The sequence below is a fragment of the Dipodomys spectabilis genome, unplaced genomic scaffold (genome assembly GCF_019054845.1).
Source record: "Dipodomys spectabilis isolate Male_0828 unplaced genomic scaffold, ASM1905484v1 ptg000478l, whole genome shotgun sequence".
Taxonomy (NCBI): Eukaryota; Metazoa; Chordata; class Mammalia; order Rodentia; family Heteromyidae; genus Dipodomys; species Dipodomys spectabilis.
The window spans coordinates 804,392-821,521 of record NW_024871155.1 but is presented as its reverse complement, the minus strand read 5'-3'; the positions used below and the strand labels follow the sequence as shown (position 1 = coordinate 821,521).

The 17,130-nt window shown below is 44.4% G+C and overlaps 1 protein-coding gene across 1 annotated transcript in view; it reads left to right on the top strand.

Annotated features, from left to right (window-relative positions):
* Nucleotides 1-17,130, top strand: part of Ptpn9 (protein tyrosine phosphatase non-receptor type 9) — a 62,891-nt gene that overhangs the window by 31,193 nt on the left and 14,568 nt on the right. Inside the window, exons 3-8 of the mRNA XM_042668828.1 lie at nt 594-683; nt 2,241-2,365; nt 6,444-6,549; nt 9,492-9,602; nt 11,727-12,055; nt 16,307-16,400. Coding sequence (XP_042524762.1) covers nt 594-683; nt 2,241-2,365; nt 6,444-6,549; nt 9,492-9,602; nt 11,727-12,055; nt 16,307-16,400 — 855 coding nt within the window. The remainder of the gene's footprint in view (nt 1-593; nt 684-2,240; nt 2,366-6,443; nt 6,550-9,491; nt 9,603-11,726; nt 12,056-16,306; nt 16,401-17,130) is intronic.

The following is a 17,130-nucleotide window of genomic DNA, read 5'->3' as shown; positions in this document are numbered from 1 at the left end:
GCAAAAAAAAGGAGAAAATTATTGTGGCTGAAAAGAGAACTCGGCATAATTAAAATAGAATATTGGAACCATTAGAATGGATGGAGGTCATCGTAGAAGGGTTTGAAAAGCAGAAAGATCGGGTGGCACTGGTGGTTCCCACCTGTAATCCCAGCTACTCAGGAAGCTGAGATCTGAGGATCACACTTCAAAGCTTGGCAAGGTAAGAAAGTTCTTGAGACTCTTTATCTTCAATGAAACTCTGAAATGGAGGTGTGGCTCAAGTGGTACAGCACCAGCCTTGAGTGAAAAAGCTGAGGGACAGCACCCTGGGTCCTGAGTTCAAACAGGACTCATTCAGGGGGGGAGAAAAAGAAATTGGATCTGCTACCTTAATGTTACTCATGAGTTGTTTTTCAGGGTTAGGATTCTTACAGATAGTATTCGATATGAGATAGCTGTGGACAGGAATTTGGTTGGGAAAGGGAGGTTGCAAAGTAATTCACAACTCGGTTGCTGTCTCCTATTCCTTATCTCTGAGATGTGGTGGTTCCGTGACACTGTCCTGGGGGTGTAGTTATTTTTATATTCATCTTGATACGCTTCTTTTGCAGGAAACAAGAAGAAAGGAAGGCATCGTGAAGCTGAAGCCTCATGAGGAGCCGCTCCGTTCTGAGATCCTCAGTGGCAAGTTCACCATCCTAGTGAGTGTGAAGACATCTTGGCAGTGCTTTGCAGCTTCCTGTCGTATCTGTTCTCTTTGGATTCCTCCCCCCCTTTTATTTTGGCCAGTCTGGGGCTTGAACTCAGGGCCTAGGCACTGTCCCTGAGCTTCTTTTGCTCAAGGCTAGCACTCTGCCACCTGAGCCACAGTGCCACTTCCAGCTTTTTCTGTTTTATGTGGTACTGAGGAATTGAACCCAGGGTTTCATGCATGCTACGTAAGCACTCTCCCACTAAGCCACATTCCCAGCCCTCCCTTGGTATCTTAACCACAGTCAGGAGTAGATGTGAGGTACCTAATAACAATTGAATTACTCATAATTACAAGTTGTTGACATTTCTACTAATAGTTAAAAAGATTGAAACTGGTGGCGTGGTGTCTCAGGCCTGTCATCGTAGCTACTCAGGAGGCTGAGATCTAAGGGCTACCGTTCGAAGCCAGCCGTGGCAGGAGAGCCTGTGAAACTCTTATCTCCAGTGAACCACCAGAAATGGAGCTGTGGCTCAAATGGTAGAGCGCTAGCCTTGAGCAAAAGAGCTCAGGGATCTTGCCCAGTTCCTGAGTTCAAGCCCTATGACCAAAAAAAAAAAAAAAAAAAAAAGAAATGAATGATGGATAGTTAATTTATAGGAGACTTAGAAAAGTTTCTCATTGCTCCAGTCAGGTTAAAGGCCTGCAGTGGGTCTCTAATGTGTAAGAACACAGCCTTTCCTTCTCAAAAAGTGTGGTTTCCATACATACATAAAATGTACTTGGATCATGTGCATCACCTTCATTTCTTTCTTCTTAACCCCTCCTATCCCCAGCATATCAGTCTCCCTCCTCCCCCACTTCCGTCCTGGGGCTTGAACTTGGGGCCTGGCCACTGTCTCTAAGCTTTTGTGCTCAAGGTTAGCTCTCTACCCCTTGAGCCCTTTCCTTCTTTAATGGGACCTCTCCACTTCCCAGAGACCTCTTGGCCTCTCAGGTAAGGATATGACCAGAGATTTACAGCAGCATGGCATAGTCCAGAAGCGTGGCTTACGTGGTAGAGCTATGAGCAAAGAAGCCGAGCAAAATAATGAGATCCTGAGTCTAAGCACTGGTAGCAGTGCGCATGCGTGTGCACACACACACCCATTATGGTCAGGCTATGTGTATAACCTGTCTAAGAAACAGAAATGGGTTAAAAAATAATAATAAAGCAACTGGCGATCCTGCTGCTGGTTTCTTCTACCTTCCTGCTTGGGATATGAGCTATGAAGCCAGTTTAAAACCATCCTTTGATCGCTTTCAGTAGAAGACCAAAAAAAAAACCAAAAAGGGGATTTTCCATTTTTCCTTACCACAACAATGTAGATGTAGCGCAGGAGGTGCTGCGAGAGCCGGGCACGTGGGAGGATAGTATTTTTCCTTTCTGAAGCAATGGATTCTAGTCAGGGACATACTGCCAGCATCTCTCTCTTCCTGTGCCAACTCTGGATCCAGGGTGTGAGACTTCGTGGTTGTTAGGACATTCTATTTTATTTCCAAATGTTTCTTCTCTTATTTGCTCTAGAATGTTCGGGACCCAACTGGAGCTTCCATTGCTCTCTTCACTGCCAGACTGCATCATCCCCACAAGTCAGTCCCGCACGTGGTTCTTCAGGCTCTGTTCTACTTGCTAGACCGAGCGGTGGATAGGTAAGCATGGGCAGAGCTGGGACGGTTTCTGACTTGGTTCAGTGTAGCAGGTTCATTCCTCCTCTGGCTCTGGGCTGTGCCCTGGGCAGCACAGTGAATAGAAAACAGCCCATGTTTTGAAGGGTGTAACCTGTTTGCGGGTGACTGTCGAGATGTGTTCTGTGGATCTATTTCCAGAAGTCAGGATATGGAAGAGCCAGTTCTTAGCAATTGATTCACTTATTGGAAGTCAGAGGGGATAAAATTACTTGCCCAGATTCTTTTTGCTTTTATCACAAACCTAGGGGCATGCGACTAACTAGTTCCCTAGTAGATGAGGCCAGAGGATCGTGAGTGAAAGACCAGTTTGGGCTACACAGTGATATCTTGTCTCAGTCAGACGGACAGGCACACAAACACACCCCAAGAAAAATTAAAAACAACAACAACCCTCTACCAGCCTCGGTTTCTTTGTGAAATAGGAATTATGTGTGCCTCAGGATTTTTGAAAATTGCTATTCTGGGGGAAGAGCTCAAAAATATGAAGTTAGTCCGGACGCTGGTGGCTCACGCCTGTCATCCTAGCTACTCAGGAGGCTGAGATCTGAGGATCACAGTTCAAAGCCAGCCCAGGCAGGGAAGTCTATGAAACTCTAATCTCCAATAAACCACTAGAAAACCGGAAGTGGCACTGTGGCTCAAGTGGTAGAGCACTAGCCTTGAGCTGAAGAGCTGAGGGACAGCGTTCAGGCCCAGAGTTCAAGCCCCACGACCGACAAAAACAAAACAAAACAAGAAAAGTATGAAGTTAGGCAAAATAGCTTTGATTGTAAAAACAGACACATAGGAATAAGAACAAGCTTATGCCAGGTCTCTTTCTCCCCTCAGGAGAATGAGATTACATAAACAGAGAAAGTAAAGAGCAAAGAAGTTCCCTGCACGTTTTTCCCCCATGGTGTGGTTTGAGCACGGGGCTATGCACATTCTAAGGCTGCAGTCTGCCACTGTGGGGCTTTTGTTGAATTGTCCTCCTGTGGGGGGCTCAGCCCGGTCTCAGGCCTTGTTTGCTTTGCTCTTGGCCTGAGCTGTTTCTACTCTGTTAGGCTGATTTCCTGCTCTGCATCTTTTTTCATTTATCTCTTTATGCTCTTGATGTCTTTGCCTGGTCCTGTGGATAAGAAGGAGCTAGGTGTGGTGGTGCAGTCCTGTATACTCAGGTAAAGCGAGTGAGACCTAGTCAGAAATAAAAAGGCTGGTAGCGTGGCTCCAGTAGAAGACTGGCTGAGCGATCCTGGGTTCATCCAGCCAACCAGCCAACACACCAGCAAGTGCTATAGAGAACTGAGGCAGCAAGAGAGCATGCTGTGCACTTAGAAGCTGGAAGCAGCCAAAGGATTGTCTGAGCTAGGACTCCCTGTCCAGTTCACTTGTGTTGCCTTGTTCCCATTGCTTTCCCAGTACTTAGCTTATGCTGCAAGAGAGAAATCCACATCCCACATACAATATAATTCTGAAACGATGAAGTTGTTCAGGAGTTGAGGGGCAGCAGTGTGAGTGGTTCTTAGTAGAGGTGTGGGGTTTCTCAGCTCCCCTTTCCTGTGGCAAGTCTTTAGCATACTTGTCAAAATGTGAGAATGTGTGAATTGCCCCACTAGCTCAGGAAGACAAATGAGAGGGTCCTTTAGTATACCAGCTTGACTTTCCTGTTTGGGTGAACTGTCATGTAGGCCTGGCCAACTGTTTGGTGGTGGTCAGCTGTGGGACAGTAGCCAAATCTTGCTCTTTGCCAGCGTGAGTTTGTTATCCCACACTAGGGCCAAACAGCACAATACATAAATAGAATTGCAACTTTGTTTTTATAATATTCATCCCTTGGTTTAAAACCTCAGTGATTTCTCATCATCCAGTGGACACATGTGTGCTAACCAGATGTGAGCCCTTCAAGCAAAATACTTTCTCCCAAGACTGGAAAACCAGAATGGTCTTTCCTCTCCCTTCCTTCACTAAGTCTTGCCTTTGTGTTATCACTGGCTCTCACACTTCAACCTGCCATGAATGAAATTCTTACTCTGACCTTCATGACAGTTACTACCAATGCTGCATTATGGACTTAATTGTTCATAGCCTTGGCTGTGCATATTGGCTTAGTGGTACGGTATTTACCAGGGCCCTGAGTTTCATCCTTCAGCACTGCCTCTTCCCCCCAAAAAACTGTACATGGCACATGGATGCCATTTACTTTAACATACTAATAATAGATTTCTCTGTGTGTGTATATATGTATATGTGGGTGCGCACATGCGCTTCTATGCACGCACCAATACTGAGACTTAAACTAAGGCCTTTTGCTTGGCTTTCTTGCTCTCAGCTGGCACTCTGCTGCTTGAGCCATACCTCCATCCTGGCTTTTTGCTGGTTAATTAAAGATGGAATCTCAGAGTTTTCTGCCCAGGCTTGTTGCAAACCATGATCCTCCAGATTTCAGCTTCCTGGGTAGCTGTGATTACAGGCATGAGCCACTCAGAGCTTGCTTAGAGTTTTTTTGTTGCTGTTGTTGTTTTTGTTTTTATATGTAACCCTAATATGTGACTTCCTTGAGGGCAGGGAACCTTTTTAACATTATATAATTGAATATTGCCCAGTATTTGTGATGGGAAGAGAATGCTGTCATAAATATTCACCTGTCTGTCATCTGTTTTCTGCAGTCTTGCTTATCGATTGGCCCTCACATATCCCTCCCTTCTCCAGGTTCTTTTCAAACAAATGACAGGGACTATGGCTTTTTTGTGTGTGACAGACCTGGAGCTTGAACTCAAGGGCTGGACTGTCCTTGAGCATCTTTTGCTCAAGGATAGTCCCCTATCACTTGAGCCACAGCTCCACTTCAGGCTTTTTGCTGCTTAATTGGAAAAAAGTCTGATGGCCTTTCTTGCCTGGGCTGGCTTTGACCTGTGACCCTCCCATCTCATCCTCCCGAGTAGCTGGGATTACAGGCAGGAACCATTGGCCCCCACTTGTGTTTGAAACTTCTTGGTCTCCCTTGTAACATACAATGTAGAAATCAAGCTTGGCAGGGAGGCAATCTGCCATATTTGTACACCTCATATTCTATACCAAGGAAAGCAAGACTCTGTATTTGTATTTATCCTATGTGTTTTCACAGGATAGCAGTTTGATTTGGGAAGAATATACAACCTGCTTTTTATTACATTCTCTTTCCTGTCACTGACTTCCATTTCAGCTTGTTAAAATCAGGGCCTTTGAGAAGAAAACCTGTAATTTAAAAAACTAGCCTTAGATGAGCACATGGAGAAACGGAAATTCTCTAGACCGGCTGGTCTGCTCACTAATTGTGCCACATGTTTGGCAGTACCTTTGATGTCAGAAAACCATAGTTTCTGGGATCGTGAAAAAGTACTAATTATTATTTAATACTAATGTAAGACATTGTGGGATTCTTAGAAACAACATCTGATGGAAAACCTTGTATATGCCTTAAAATTAGAAAATTTTTTAAAAAAAATGTTACCTTCTGGGTTTCTTTCTTGGATTTTCTTAAAGGGGTAAATGGATAAAAGACTTCTCGAAGGTAAAGCAGAAAATGAGCCTCACTTAGTCAGGCGCCAGTGGTTCACGCCTGTAATCCTAATCTGAAAATCACCATTCAAAGCCAGTCTGGGCAAGAAAGTCCAGTAAGACTCTGATCTCTTAATCACCAAAAACTCAGAAATGGAACTGTTTCTCAAGTGGTAGAAGCCAGTCTGGGCAAGAAAGTCCATTAAGACTCTGATCTCTTAATCACCAAAAACTCAGAAATGGAACTGTTTCTCAAGTGGTAGAATGCTAGTCTTGAGCAAAAAAAGCACACACACACCTTCTTTCTCCCCCCCCCCCCCTTCAGAACACATACACACACCTCCCCCCCCCCACTTCAGAAATGTGTTTTTTCAGAAATGCACCTATATATGAGTAGTCTAATCACACAATGTTGGTAATGATCTTTTTGGTATGCATATCAAAAGCCAGTTAATACCTAGCTTTTGTTGAATAAAGTCATTTGCACTGAACAAATGTTTTTGTTGAATGATTTGGTTTACAGCTTTGAAACTCAAAGGAATGGACTGGTGTTTATCTATGACATGTGTGGTTCTAATTATGCCAACTTTGAGCTGGAACTTGGCAAGAAGGTCCTAAATCTGCTGAAGGTAAGGCTGTGGGAGGGCTTTTCTTTCTATTCTGGGGGAAGAGATCTGGGAATGATGTAAATTTGGACATTATGTTTAATTGAAAGGCACCTATAAACGATGACTAATAACTGCTTCATAAGAACAAGATATGGTGTTGAGAATGAAGTGAGAAGAACTGAAAGTCAAAAAAAGCATAAGCAAATTCTAGTCATAAAAATGGAATGTTTCTTTCCTGGAGTCTTGTAGAAGAATAATTAATGAAGGCATAAGTATAGCATCTGGGAACCGTGTTACTGCACCAGTGGCTTCTCAGACTTTTTTTTGTGTGTCTCAGGCTAACCTGAAATACGGTTTGTTTTTGTTTTTGTCTTTTTTGGTACTGGGGATTGAACCCAGGACGTTGCACTTGCTAGGCAAGCACTTTGCCGCTGAGCTACATCCCAGCCCTTTTGTTTTGTTTTTTTTTAACCAGTCCTGGGACTTGAACTCTGGGCCTGGGCCCTCTCCCTGAGCTCTTCAGCTCAAGGCTAGTGCTCTACCACTTGAGCCACAGCCTACTACTGGTTTTATGGTGGTTAATTGGAGATAAGGAGTCTTATGGACTTTCCTCCCCAGGCTGGCTCTGACCCACAATCCTCGGATCTCTGTCTCCTGAGTAGCTAGGATTACAAGTGTGAGCCACCTTGAAATATGTTTTACATGTCAACTTAGTACAAAGGAATGCATATAAACTTAATCTATACAAATAAGTAGTATTATATGCATATAAATGTATATGACATAACAATCTTCCCGTGTATGTTAGCCACTCCCATATGTAAAATCTGGAGGCATTTCTTACTTTTTCAACTTTAAAAGATACCTGGTTATCCAGGCTTGACAGTGCCTGTCTGTTATCCCAGCACTCAATACAGCGGAGAAGAATAAAAGCTATAAAATAGACTACGCTGTTTCTGGTCATATTTTGCATCCCAGTGAATTTGGGGGGAAAATGGATGAGATTGTCTGGGTTGTTTAGATTTAAAATTTATAATAAGGGTGGATAGACCTATGTATATGTATTTACAGAGCAAAAACATTTCACAGAAGCAGCTCCACCCTTGCTGTGTGTAATTACTTAGATGACTTCTATCCGGTCCCATCCCGTCTCATCCCATCCTATTCTGTCCTGTGTCTGTGCCAGTACGGGACTCGCACTCAGGGCCTTTGTGCCCTTGCTTGGCGTTTTTTGCTGAAGATGTTCTACCAGTTGAGCTACCACTCCATTTCTATCCTTTTGCTGGCTACTTGGAGATAAAAATCTCCCAACCATTTGTCTGCCCAGACTGGCCTCAGATCTCAGCTTCCTGAGTAACTAGGATTATAGGCATGAGCCACTGGCTCCTGGATTTGGTATTTCTAAAATGTGAAACTGTAAATTTATTTCTGTGCTCATTGCATTACCCCCTGCAGCTTGGAAAACATTGCTATAGGAGCATTCGTTCTAGGATCTCACCTGGCAAATATTATTGAAATAGCTTTTATTTGTTCTTGTGACTCTACAGTAGTAATTATAGAAACAGGAGCTTACATTGTATGTTGTTTCCTAGAACTTGTTCTTTTTTTTTTTTTTTTTTTGTCCGTCATGGGGCTTGAACTCTGGGCCTGGGTGCTGTCCCTCAGCTCTTCAGCTCAAGGTGAGCACTCTACCACTTGAGCTTCAGTGCCACTTCTGATTTTCTGGTGGGTTATTGGAGAAAAGAGTCTTATGGACTTTCTGCACAGGCTAGCTTTAAACTGTGATCCTCAGATTTCAGCCTCCTGATTAGCTAGGATTATAGGAGTGAGCCACCAGTGCCTGGCCTAGAACTTGTTTTTTTCACTCATCATCATTACTAAAATTCATATTGTGGTATATTGCTTTGATTCATTCCTTCTTGTTGATGGATGGAACCATTCAATCCTTTTCCATTGATGAAAAGTTTACTCGTATTTACTCTTCTGTTAATAGCTCCCTCTAGCCTGGCTCAAAAATATGAAGTTAGTCCGGGCGCTGGTGGCTCACGCCTGTAATCCTAGCTACTCAGGAGGCTGAGATCTGAGGATCGCAGTTCAAAGCCAGCTTGGGCAAGAAAGTTTATGAGACTCTTATCTCCATTGAGCCACCAGAAAGCCAGAAGTGGAGCTGCAGCTCAAAGTGACAGACCACTAAACCTCTGGGAGATCTCCCAGGTGCTGAGTTCAAGCCTCAAGACTGGCACAAAAGAAAAACAAATGGCTATTTTAGTTATTCCCTAAATTCTGCTGCTTTGAATGTTCTTCTTATTTTATAAATTGACTTATGCTAGTGTATTTTTGAACTTAGGGCTTCATGCTTACCAGCTGATGCTTTTGCTGCTTGATCCATACCTCTAGTTCTATATACTATGGTTATTTTGTTATTTTGGTGGTATGGAGGTTTGAAATTGGTGCCTCATACTTCCTTGGCTTGCTTTGTCAGCTGGTACTCTTACCACTTGAGCCATGCCTACAGTCTGTCTTTTTTGGTGGCTATCTTTGAGATGGAATCTTGAGGTCCTTTTTTTTTTTTTTTCCTTGTCCTGGGTCTTGAACTCAGGGCCGGGCACTGTCCCTGATCTTTTTTTTTTTTTGCTCAAAGCTTTTTTGTAGTTAATTGGAGATAGGAAATCCACAGACTTTTATGCCTGGGCTGGCTTCTAACTGTGATTCTCAGCTCTCAGCCTCCTGAGAAGTTAGGATTACAGATGTGAGCCACTGGCACCGGACTTGCTAGCATTCCTTGTAAAGGTAAATCGCTTTCACATTTCTTTACTTCTTTTGGCCATTTTTCCTCTTGCTAATTAGATAGAAGGTAAATTAGGCTATGGAGTTCCCTGCTGGGTCAGAATGAGAAGGAGTGAAGAAAAGCTATACTTGAAACTGTAGGTGTGTCCTTAAAACCTGCTGTGTTTTCTCCATAGGGGGCATTCCCAGCTCGCTTGAAGAAGGTACTGATTGTAGGAGCTCCTATATGGTTCCGAGTTCCCTACTCCATCATCAGCCTGCTCCTGAAGGACAAAGTCCGGGAGAGGGTAAGGCAGGCTTACCTTCACTTACTTGGAGGTAGATAAACACATTCCCATCTATCTGTTAGTGAAAACCCACAAATTAGTTTTCTACCTTAAACAATTTTTTTTTTTTAGTTGGGCATGCCAGCTCAGTGTGAGACTTATCTCCAATGAGCAACAGAAGACCAGAAGTGGCGCTGTAGCTGAACGTGGTAGTGTGATACTCTTGAGCAGAAGAGCTCAGGGACAGCGCCCAGGCCCTGTGTTCAAGCCTCACGACCAAAAAACAAAAAACCCAAAACAATGTAGTTGACCCAGTTAAAGTTTTGGTACAGCAATTTAAATTGTGAATTAGGAAATAAGATGAATAGCGAGGATACTTGTAACTGAGGCCATGGATCAGACAAGCTAATGTAAAGATATTTGTGCTGTGAAATCTTCTTAATTGCCTAGTGAGACAGAGTGGGGCAGATGATTCTTTTTTAACTTTCTGTTTTGTTTTTGCCTTCTTTTTTAGTAGTGGGGATCGAACCCAGGATATGGCACTTGCTACACAAGTGCTTTGCCACTGAGCTACATCCCAGCCTGAGAGATGGTTCTTTTTTTTTTTTTTTGGATTGGTCATAGGGCTTGAACTCTGGGCTTAGGTGCTATCCCTCAGCTCTTCAGCTCAAGGCTAGTGCTCTGTTACAGCACCTCTTCCAGTATTCTGGTGGTTTATTGGAGATAAGAGTCTCATGGACTTTTCCTGCCCAGGCTGGCTTTGAATTGTTATCCTTAGATCTCAGCCTCCTGAGTAGCTAGGATTATAGGCAAGAGCCACCAGTGCCCCGCCGAGAGATGATTCTTAAGATAACCCCCTCCAGTGTGTTATAGGTGTGCAGCACTACACCAGGCATGTTCTTGCATTTAAATTAGAGGGAATATACACTCATGCATAACTCAAAAGCAGTGGGTTCTGGGAATTCAGCTCTCAGTGAGCTCTGTGCCTCCAGGAGCATAGGGTCCTGAGAGAACACAAAGGGCATAGAGGAAAATTCTGCCTCAGGCGCTCAAAAAGGGCTTCAGAGGGCAGGTGAGACAGGGGAGACGAGGGCCTTCCAAGAAGAGGCCCTGGCTGGGGTTGGGAAGGTGGCTCAGTGGTAGAGCGCTTGCCTTGCATGCATGAGGCCCTGGGTTCCATTCCTCAGAACCACATAAGCAGAAAAAGCCTGAAGTGGCGCTGTGGCTCAAGTGGTAGAGCTCTAGTCTTGAGCTGAAGAGCTGAGGGACAGTGCCTAGGCCCAGAGTTCAGGTCCCACAACCGACCGAAAAAAAAGAAGAAGAAGAAGAAGAGGCACTAGAAAGGGGGATACAAGTTTTTAAGGAGATCACCGTTCCTAGTCCACACAGATTGTAAGAAGAGCCAACCAGACTAGCTTGAGGCTTGTGTCTTAAGAGTATAATTACATATTATGATGACTTGCCTGACATTGTTCCTGTGCTACCCTGCCTCTAGGTAAATGGCTTCATCTTGCTTTCATAGAATTCACCTTTGGGAATGCCTATACCAAGCTGTGAGCAAAATACAAGCTAAGCTAACAGGCTTGTGTGGGGTTGACCAAAATAACCACTACCTGTTGTGCTCTTTGTAGTGAAGAGTACTAACATGGGATAGTACTGAGGTACTTACACAGTACAAAGCCTTTGTGCACTGTACCTTGCTTTCAGAAGGTATGTTCCAGGCCCCCGAATTCCAAGGAGTGAATTTGTAAGATATTTTGGGCATTTAAACTTCTTTTTTTTGTGTGTGGGGGGGGGGGCTTGAACTTAGGGCCTGGGTGCTGTCCCTGAGCTCTTTTGCTCAAGGCTAGTGGTCTACCACTTGAATCACAGCTCCACTTCTGATTTTCTCACCAGAAAATTTAAAAGAGTCTCAGGTACTTTTTCTGCCTGGACTGGCTTTGAACTGTGATCCTCATATCTCAGCCTCCTGAGTAGCGGAGCTCATTCCTAGGTAGATGAAGTACAGTCTACTGGTTTCACAAGTCTACCAGGATTTCCAGCAAATCTAAAAATCTAAGCTGAGTGGTAGCGTGTGAGCTGTTTGTCATCACCGTGTTAACCCTTCCCCCCCCCTCCAATATCTCTCTTCTTTCTGCCTTCCAGATTCAGATACTAAAGACATCTGAAGTGACCCAGCACCTGCCCAGGGAGTGCCTTCCAGAAAACCTGGGTGGGTACGTCAAAATTGACCTGGCCAATTGGAATTTCCAGTTCCTACCCCAGGTGAATGGCCACCCCGACCCCCTGGATGAGATCATCCTGTTCTCCCTACCTCCTGCCTGCGACCTGGACTCGGTGCACGTGCCCGGCCCCCATGCCATGACCATCCACGAGCTGGTGCACTATGTCAACGCGCGGCAGAAGCGTGGCATATACGAGGAGTATGAGGATATCCGGCGGGAGCACCCCGTGGGCACGTTCCACTGCTCCATGTAAGTGGGGGCACCACACGTGGCAGGCCCAGCTGCAGCTCTGGACCCTACTGCCTCTTCTGTGCTAACCGGTTGCAGGCCTGACCACCCGGACGGCCGCTGTGCGTGTGCTATCCTGGACATTGCAGGAAGTTCCTTGTACTAACGGGCGGGTCTCCGTAATAATGGAAATACCTCCGGATATTTTCTTACAATACAAGATTCTTTTTTTAAGGGTCAAGCTCACAATGTAGTAAAAATGCAATATCTTGAGAGGCGGGAAGCATCCAGGGGCAGGATTGTAAATGAGTTTGTCTCTTACCTTTTTGGATTTTTCCTTCTAAGTCCTACTTGCAAATGCTCTGCTAGTTTATATCTGGCTCATAACGACTTGGTAACTATTTGTCGGCAATAAGCTTATCAGTTCTCTTTCCATGTTGCTCTATTTCTTTCCAAGTGTTTTCTTAGGCAGGCATTGGTACAGCACGCCTGTTGTCATGTTTTCTTGTTTGGGGTGCGTCTTTGTTCCTTTTTTCTTTTTTTTGTGCTTGTCCTGGGGCTTGAACTCAAGGCTTGGGCACTGTCCCTTAGTTTTCTTTTTGATCAAGGCTAGGGCTCTACTACTTAAGCCACAGCTCTACTTCCAGCTTTTTGTATAATTAAGTAGAGATAAGAGTCTCACAGACTTTTTTGCCTGGGCTGGCTTTGAACCGTGATCCTCAGATCTCAGCCTCCTGAGTATCTAGGATTACAGGTATGAGCCACTGGTGCCTGGCTTGTTTAGTTTTGTTTATTAAATATAATTTTATTTTGATCGTTATGGTACAGTTACCATTTCACCATTTAGGTAATGAGTACTTTTCTCTTTTGGACAATGACATCCCTTTCTTTGCTTTCCCCCCAGTTTTCCCCATCCTGTCTCTGCCCACAAGTAGTGTCTGGCTATTCTTTGTCAGCTAATAGATGGCAAAGATTTTCTTCCATTCTCTTGGCTATCTTTTCAGCCTAGTGGCTATTTTCCTTTGCTGTGCGGAATTTCTCAGCTTCATGTAATCCCATTTGCTCCTATTGCTGAGCTGTTACAGTGCGAGTCAGAAAGCTGCTGCCTATGCCAAAAAGTTCTGGTGTTTTTCCTGTTCTTTCCTGTAGTAGTTTCAGAGTTTCAGATCTTCTCACATTCTGTAGCCTGTCTTTTCTGTCTAGTGACTATTTCCTTTGTTGTGTGAAAGTGTTTTATTTTTAGTTCCCTGCAATCACATTTGTTAACCCTTGCTCTAATTTGCTGAGCTGGTGGAGTCTGTTCAGGAAGTTTCTGTCTACGTCACTGTTTTAGTGTTTCCTTTATTCTTTGCTGTAGTAGTTGTAAATTTTAGGTCCTAGGTTAAGATCTTTAATCTGTTCTTTTCTAGTGCAGGTCCTCTAGAGCTTGAACTCAGGACCTAAGCTGCTGTCCCTGACCTTTTATACTCAGGGCTTGGATTCTACTACTTGATCCACAGCTCCACTTCTGCTTGTTTTGGGTGGTTACTTAGGGATAAGAGCCTCAGATTTTCTTGCCCAGGCTGGCTTCGAACTGTGATCCTCAGCTCTCAGCCTCCGGAGTAGCTAGGATGACAAGCATGAGCCATAGGCACCCTGCTTTAGAATAATTCTCTTACTTATATGATTTTTTTCATACTTTTAATTGCTTTGAATTTTGTTTCATATTCTGGGAAGTTTGCTTTAATTTTCTCTTTTATCTTGCCATTCCTATTCTGGGTGTTCCTCCTCCTCCCCCTGCTGGGGTTCAAACCCTCAATCTTAGCATGCTAGGCATGTAAGTAAACTACCACTAAGGTACACCCCAAAACTTGAATATATTTTATAATTTCCAAGAGGTTTTCTTCTTTGTTTCTCTTTCAAAACATCTTATTCTTGCTTTCATATAATAGTATTATCTATTTCCTTTGAAGATACTGAGTTCTGTTTTTCGAATAATTTTTTTTTATTGGCTTTCCTTTTTCTTGTTGTTGTATGTGTATTTAAATTTGTACCCCTTATTAAGGGCTTTCCTTACTTATCTGGAGATCCTTGGCTCTTAATTTGCACTGAGGAATGGGGTCTTTAAAAACTGCTTGGGCCAGGCACCTGTGGCTCATGCTTGTAATCCTAGCTACTCAGGAGGCTAAGATCTGAGGATCATAGTTCAGAGCGAGCCTGGTCAGGAAAGTCCATGAGACTCTTATCTCCAATTACAACCGGAAGTGGCGCTGTGGCTCCAGTGGTAATGTGCTGGCTTTGAGCTAAAGAGCTCAGGGACAGAGTTCAAGCCCACAACCCCCCCCCCCCCTCCAAAAACAAGCCAGAAGTGGTGTTGTGGCTCCAGTGATAGAGCCTTGATCAAAATAAGCTCAGGGACAGTGCCCAGACCCTGAGTTCAAGCCCCCAGGACTGGCACAAAAACAAAGGGAAAAAAAACTGCTTAGAAGTCCTGTTTGCACAGATGAGCTTCAAATTAAAATGATCGAACAGCTGTCTGGTTAAGAGTATTCCAAATGGGGCTGGGAAGGTAGCTACAGTGGTAGAGCGCTTGCCTTGCATGCCTGAGGCCCTGGGTTCGATTCCTCAGCACCACATAAGCAAAAAGCCGGAAGTGGCTCTGTGGCTCAAGTGGTAGAGTGCTAGCCTTGAGCTGAAGAGCTGAGGGACAGTGCCCAGGCCCAGAGTTCAGGCCCCACGACTGGACCCAAAAAAAAAAAAAGAATATTCCAAATGGGGCTGGGAAGGTGGCTCAGTGGTAGAGTGCTTGCCTTGCATGCCTGAGGCCCTGGGTTCGATTCCTCAGCACCACATAAGAAAAAAGAAAAAAGCCGGAAGTGGCACTGTGGCTCAAGTGGTAGAGCACTAGCCTTGAGCTGAAGAGCTGAGGGACAGCGCCCAGGCCCAGAGTTCAAGCCCCACGACCGGACCCAAAAAAAAAAAAAAAGAGTATTCCAAATGATAGAACTCTTTTTACTAATGGCTTCTCATTTTGTCCAGGTACAGTTTTCCAATTTTTTTTTTTTTTTTTTTTTTGTCGGTCGTGGGGCTTGAACTCTGGGCCTGGGCGGTGTCCCTCAGCTCTTCAACTCAAGGCGAGCGCTCTACCACTTGAGCTACAGCGCTACTTCAGTTTTCCAATTTCTTGCCTGGTGGGATTCAGGCCTGGGTGTGAGTGTAGGATAGAACATCAGGGACGGGCAGGGGTTCTAACTCCGTCATCTGATTTTCAGTTATTCTTTTAAAAGCCTTATATCCCACTTTGCCTTCCAGGGAGAAGAAGGAAGTCTAAGAATGTTTTTATTTTTATTTTTTTCCCTACAGTATTAATGTTTGAATCCATGGCATCATGCTTCCTAGGATGGTGCTCTATCACTTGAGTCATACCTGCAACTCTACTTTTTGCTGATTATTAGAAATGGAGTCTAGCCAGATGCTGGTGGCTCACGCCAATAATCCTAGCTACTCAGGAGGCTGAGATCTGAGGACTGCAGCTAAAAGCCAGCCCGGACAAAAAAGTCCCTGTCAGACTTTGGGTGTGCATGCACACGTGCATGTGTGCACACGTGCCAGTCCTGGGGCTTGAGCTCAGTGTGGTACTGAGGAATTGAACCCAGGACTTCATGCATTTGTAGGGTTGTTGCTGTTGTTGTTGTATTACTTTTGTGCTGGTACTAGGGGCTTGAACTCTGGGCCTGGGCGCTGTTCTTGAGCTTTTGGGCTTAAGGTTAGCACTTTACCACTTGAGCGATAGTTCCATTTCCAGCTTTTTGCTGGTTCATTGGAAATTTGAGTCTCAAGGATTTGTGTGCCCCTAGCTGGCTTCAAGCAATGATCCTCAGATCTCACCCTCCTGAGTAGGTAGGATTACAGGTAGGAGCCACTGGCACCTGGCGTTTATAGGTACTTTTTACGGCAGCCCCTTACTTCTTACTGGTATTACTTCTGTCTTAATTCTTTTGGAGCCTTCATTTCTATAAGTAATAGGTACCGATGAAAAATGTTCAACAGGGTTGAGAGACTAGCTGGGTGGGAGGGCACGTGCTTAGAGTCTGTGTGGCCCTGGATTCAATCCCCACAGACAAGCAGAGGGGAAAAGGGGAAATGCTGTGGATTCGTGTAGATTAGAGACTGAAAAATGCCCAAGGCCCCTCCCTGCAGTTGGGACACCCAGTTTTGTATTCCTAGTGTACTACCCGTACATTCTGTCCTTCCATGCTCTCTATTCTCACTTCAGTCCCTCATTGCCTTTAGGTCTCCAGTGAACCTAGAGAAGAACCGTTATGGGGACGTGCCCTGTCTGGACCAGACCAGGGTGAAGCTGACCAAGAGAAGTGGCCTCACTCAGGTAGCCAGAACTTCAGAGTGAAACTCCTACTCTTCATAGCCTGACCTGCACTTGGTAGCCTCAGAGAGACCACCGAGTTCCATCCTGCTTCATAAAGAGACTGGGAAGAAAACAATTCTTCCTGAAACTCTACCCCAGTCTATTTTTTCTTTCTTTTTTTTTTGCCAGTTCTAAGTCTTTAACTCAAGGCCTGGGCACTGTTGGCTGAGCTTTTCTACTTGAGGCCGGGGCTCTACCACTTGAGCCATTTCTCTACTTCCAGCATTTTGATTAATTAAAGATAAGAGTCTTACAGACTTTCCTGCCAAGCTTGGCTCCAAATCAGGATCCTCAGATCTTAGCCTTTTGATTAGCTAGGATTATAGACTTGAGCTACCAGCACCCAGCTTCTAATCTGGTTTTTTTGTGTTTTGTTTTACTGAGGTGCTGGGAATCGAACCCAGGGCTTTACATACGCTAGGCAAGTGCCGTACCACTGAGCTTTTCCCCCAGAAGCACAACTTTCTATTTGTGGGTCTCCCTGTCCTATGTATTTCATATAAGTGGAACCAGACAATTTGTGGCCTTTTGTATCTGGCTTCTTCCGCTTAACGAGAAATGTCTCCCTGCCTTCTTTATGTTGTAACATCAGCATATCATTACTTGTTCTTGCCAAGTAGTATTCCATTGTGTAGACATACCACATTTTATTCATTCATTACTTGAAGGCCTATTAGTTAATTGCACATTT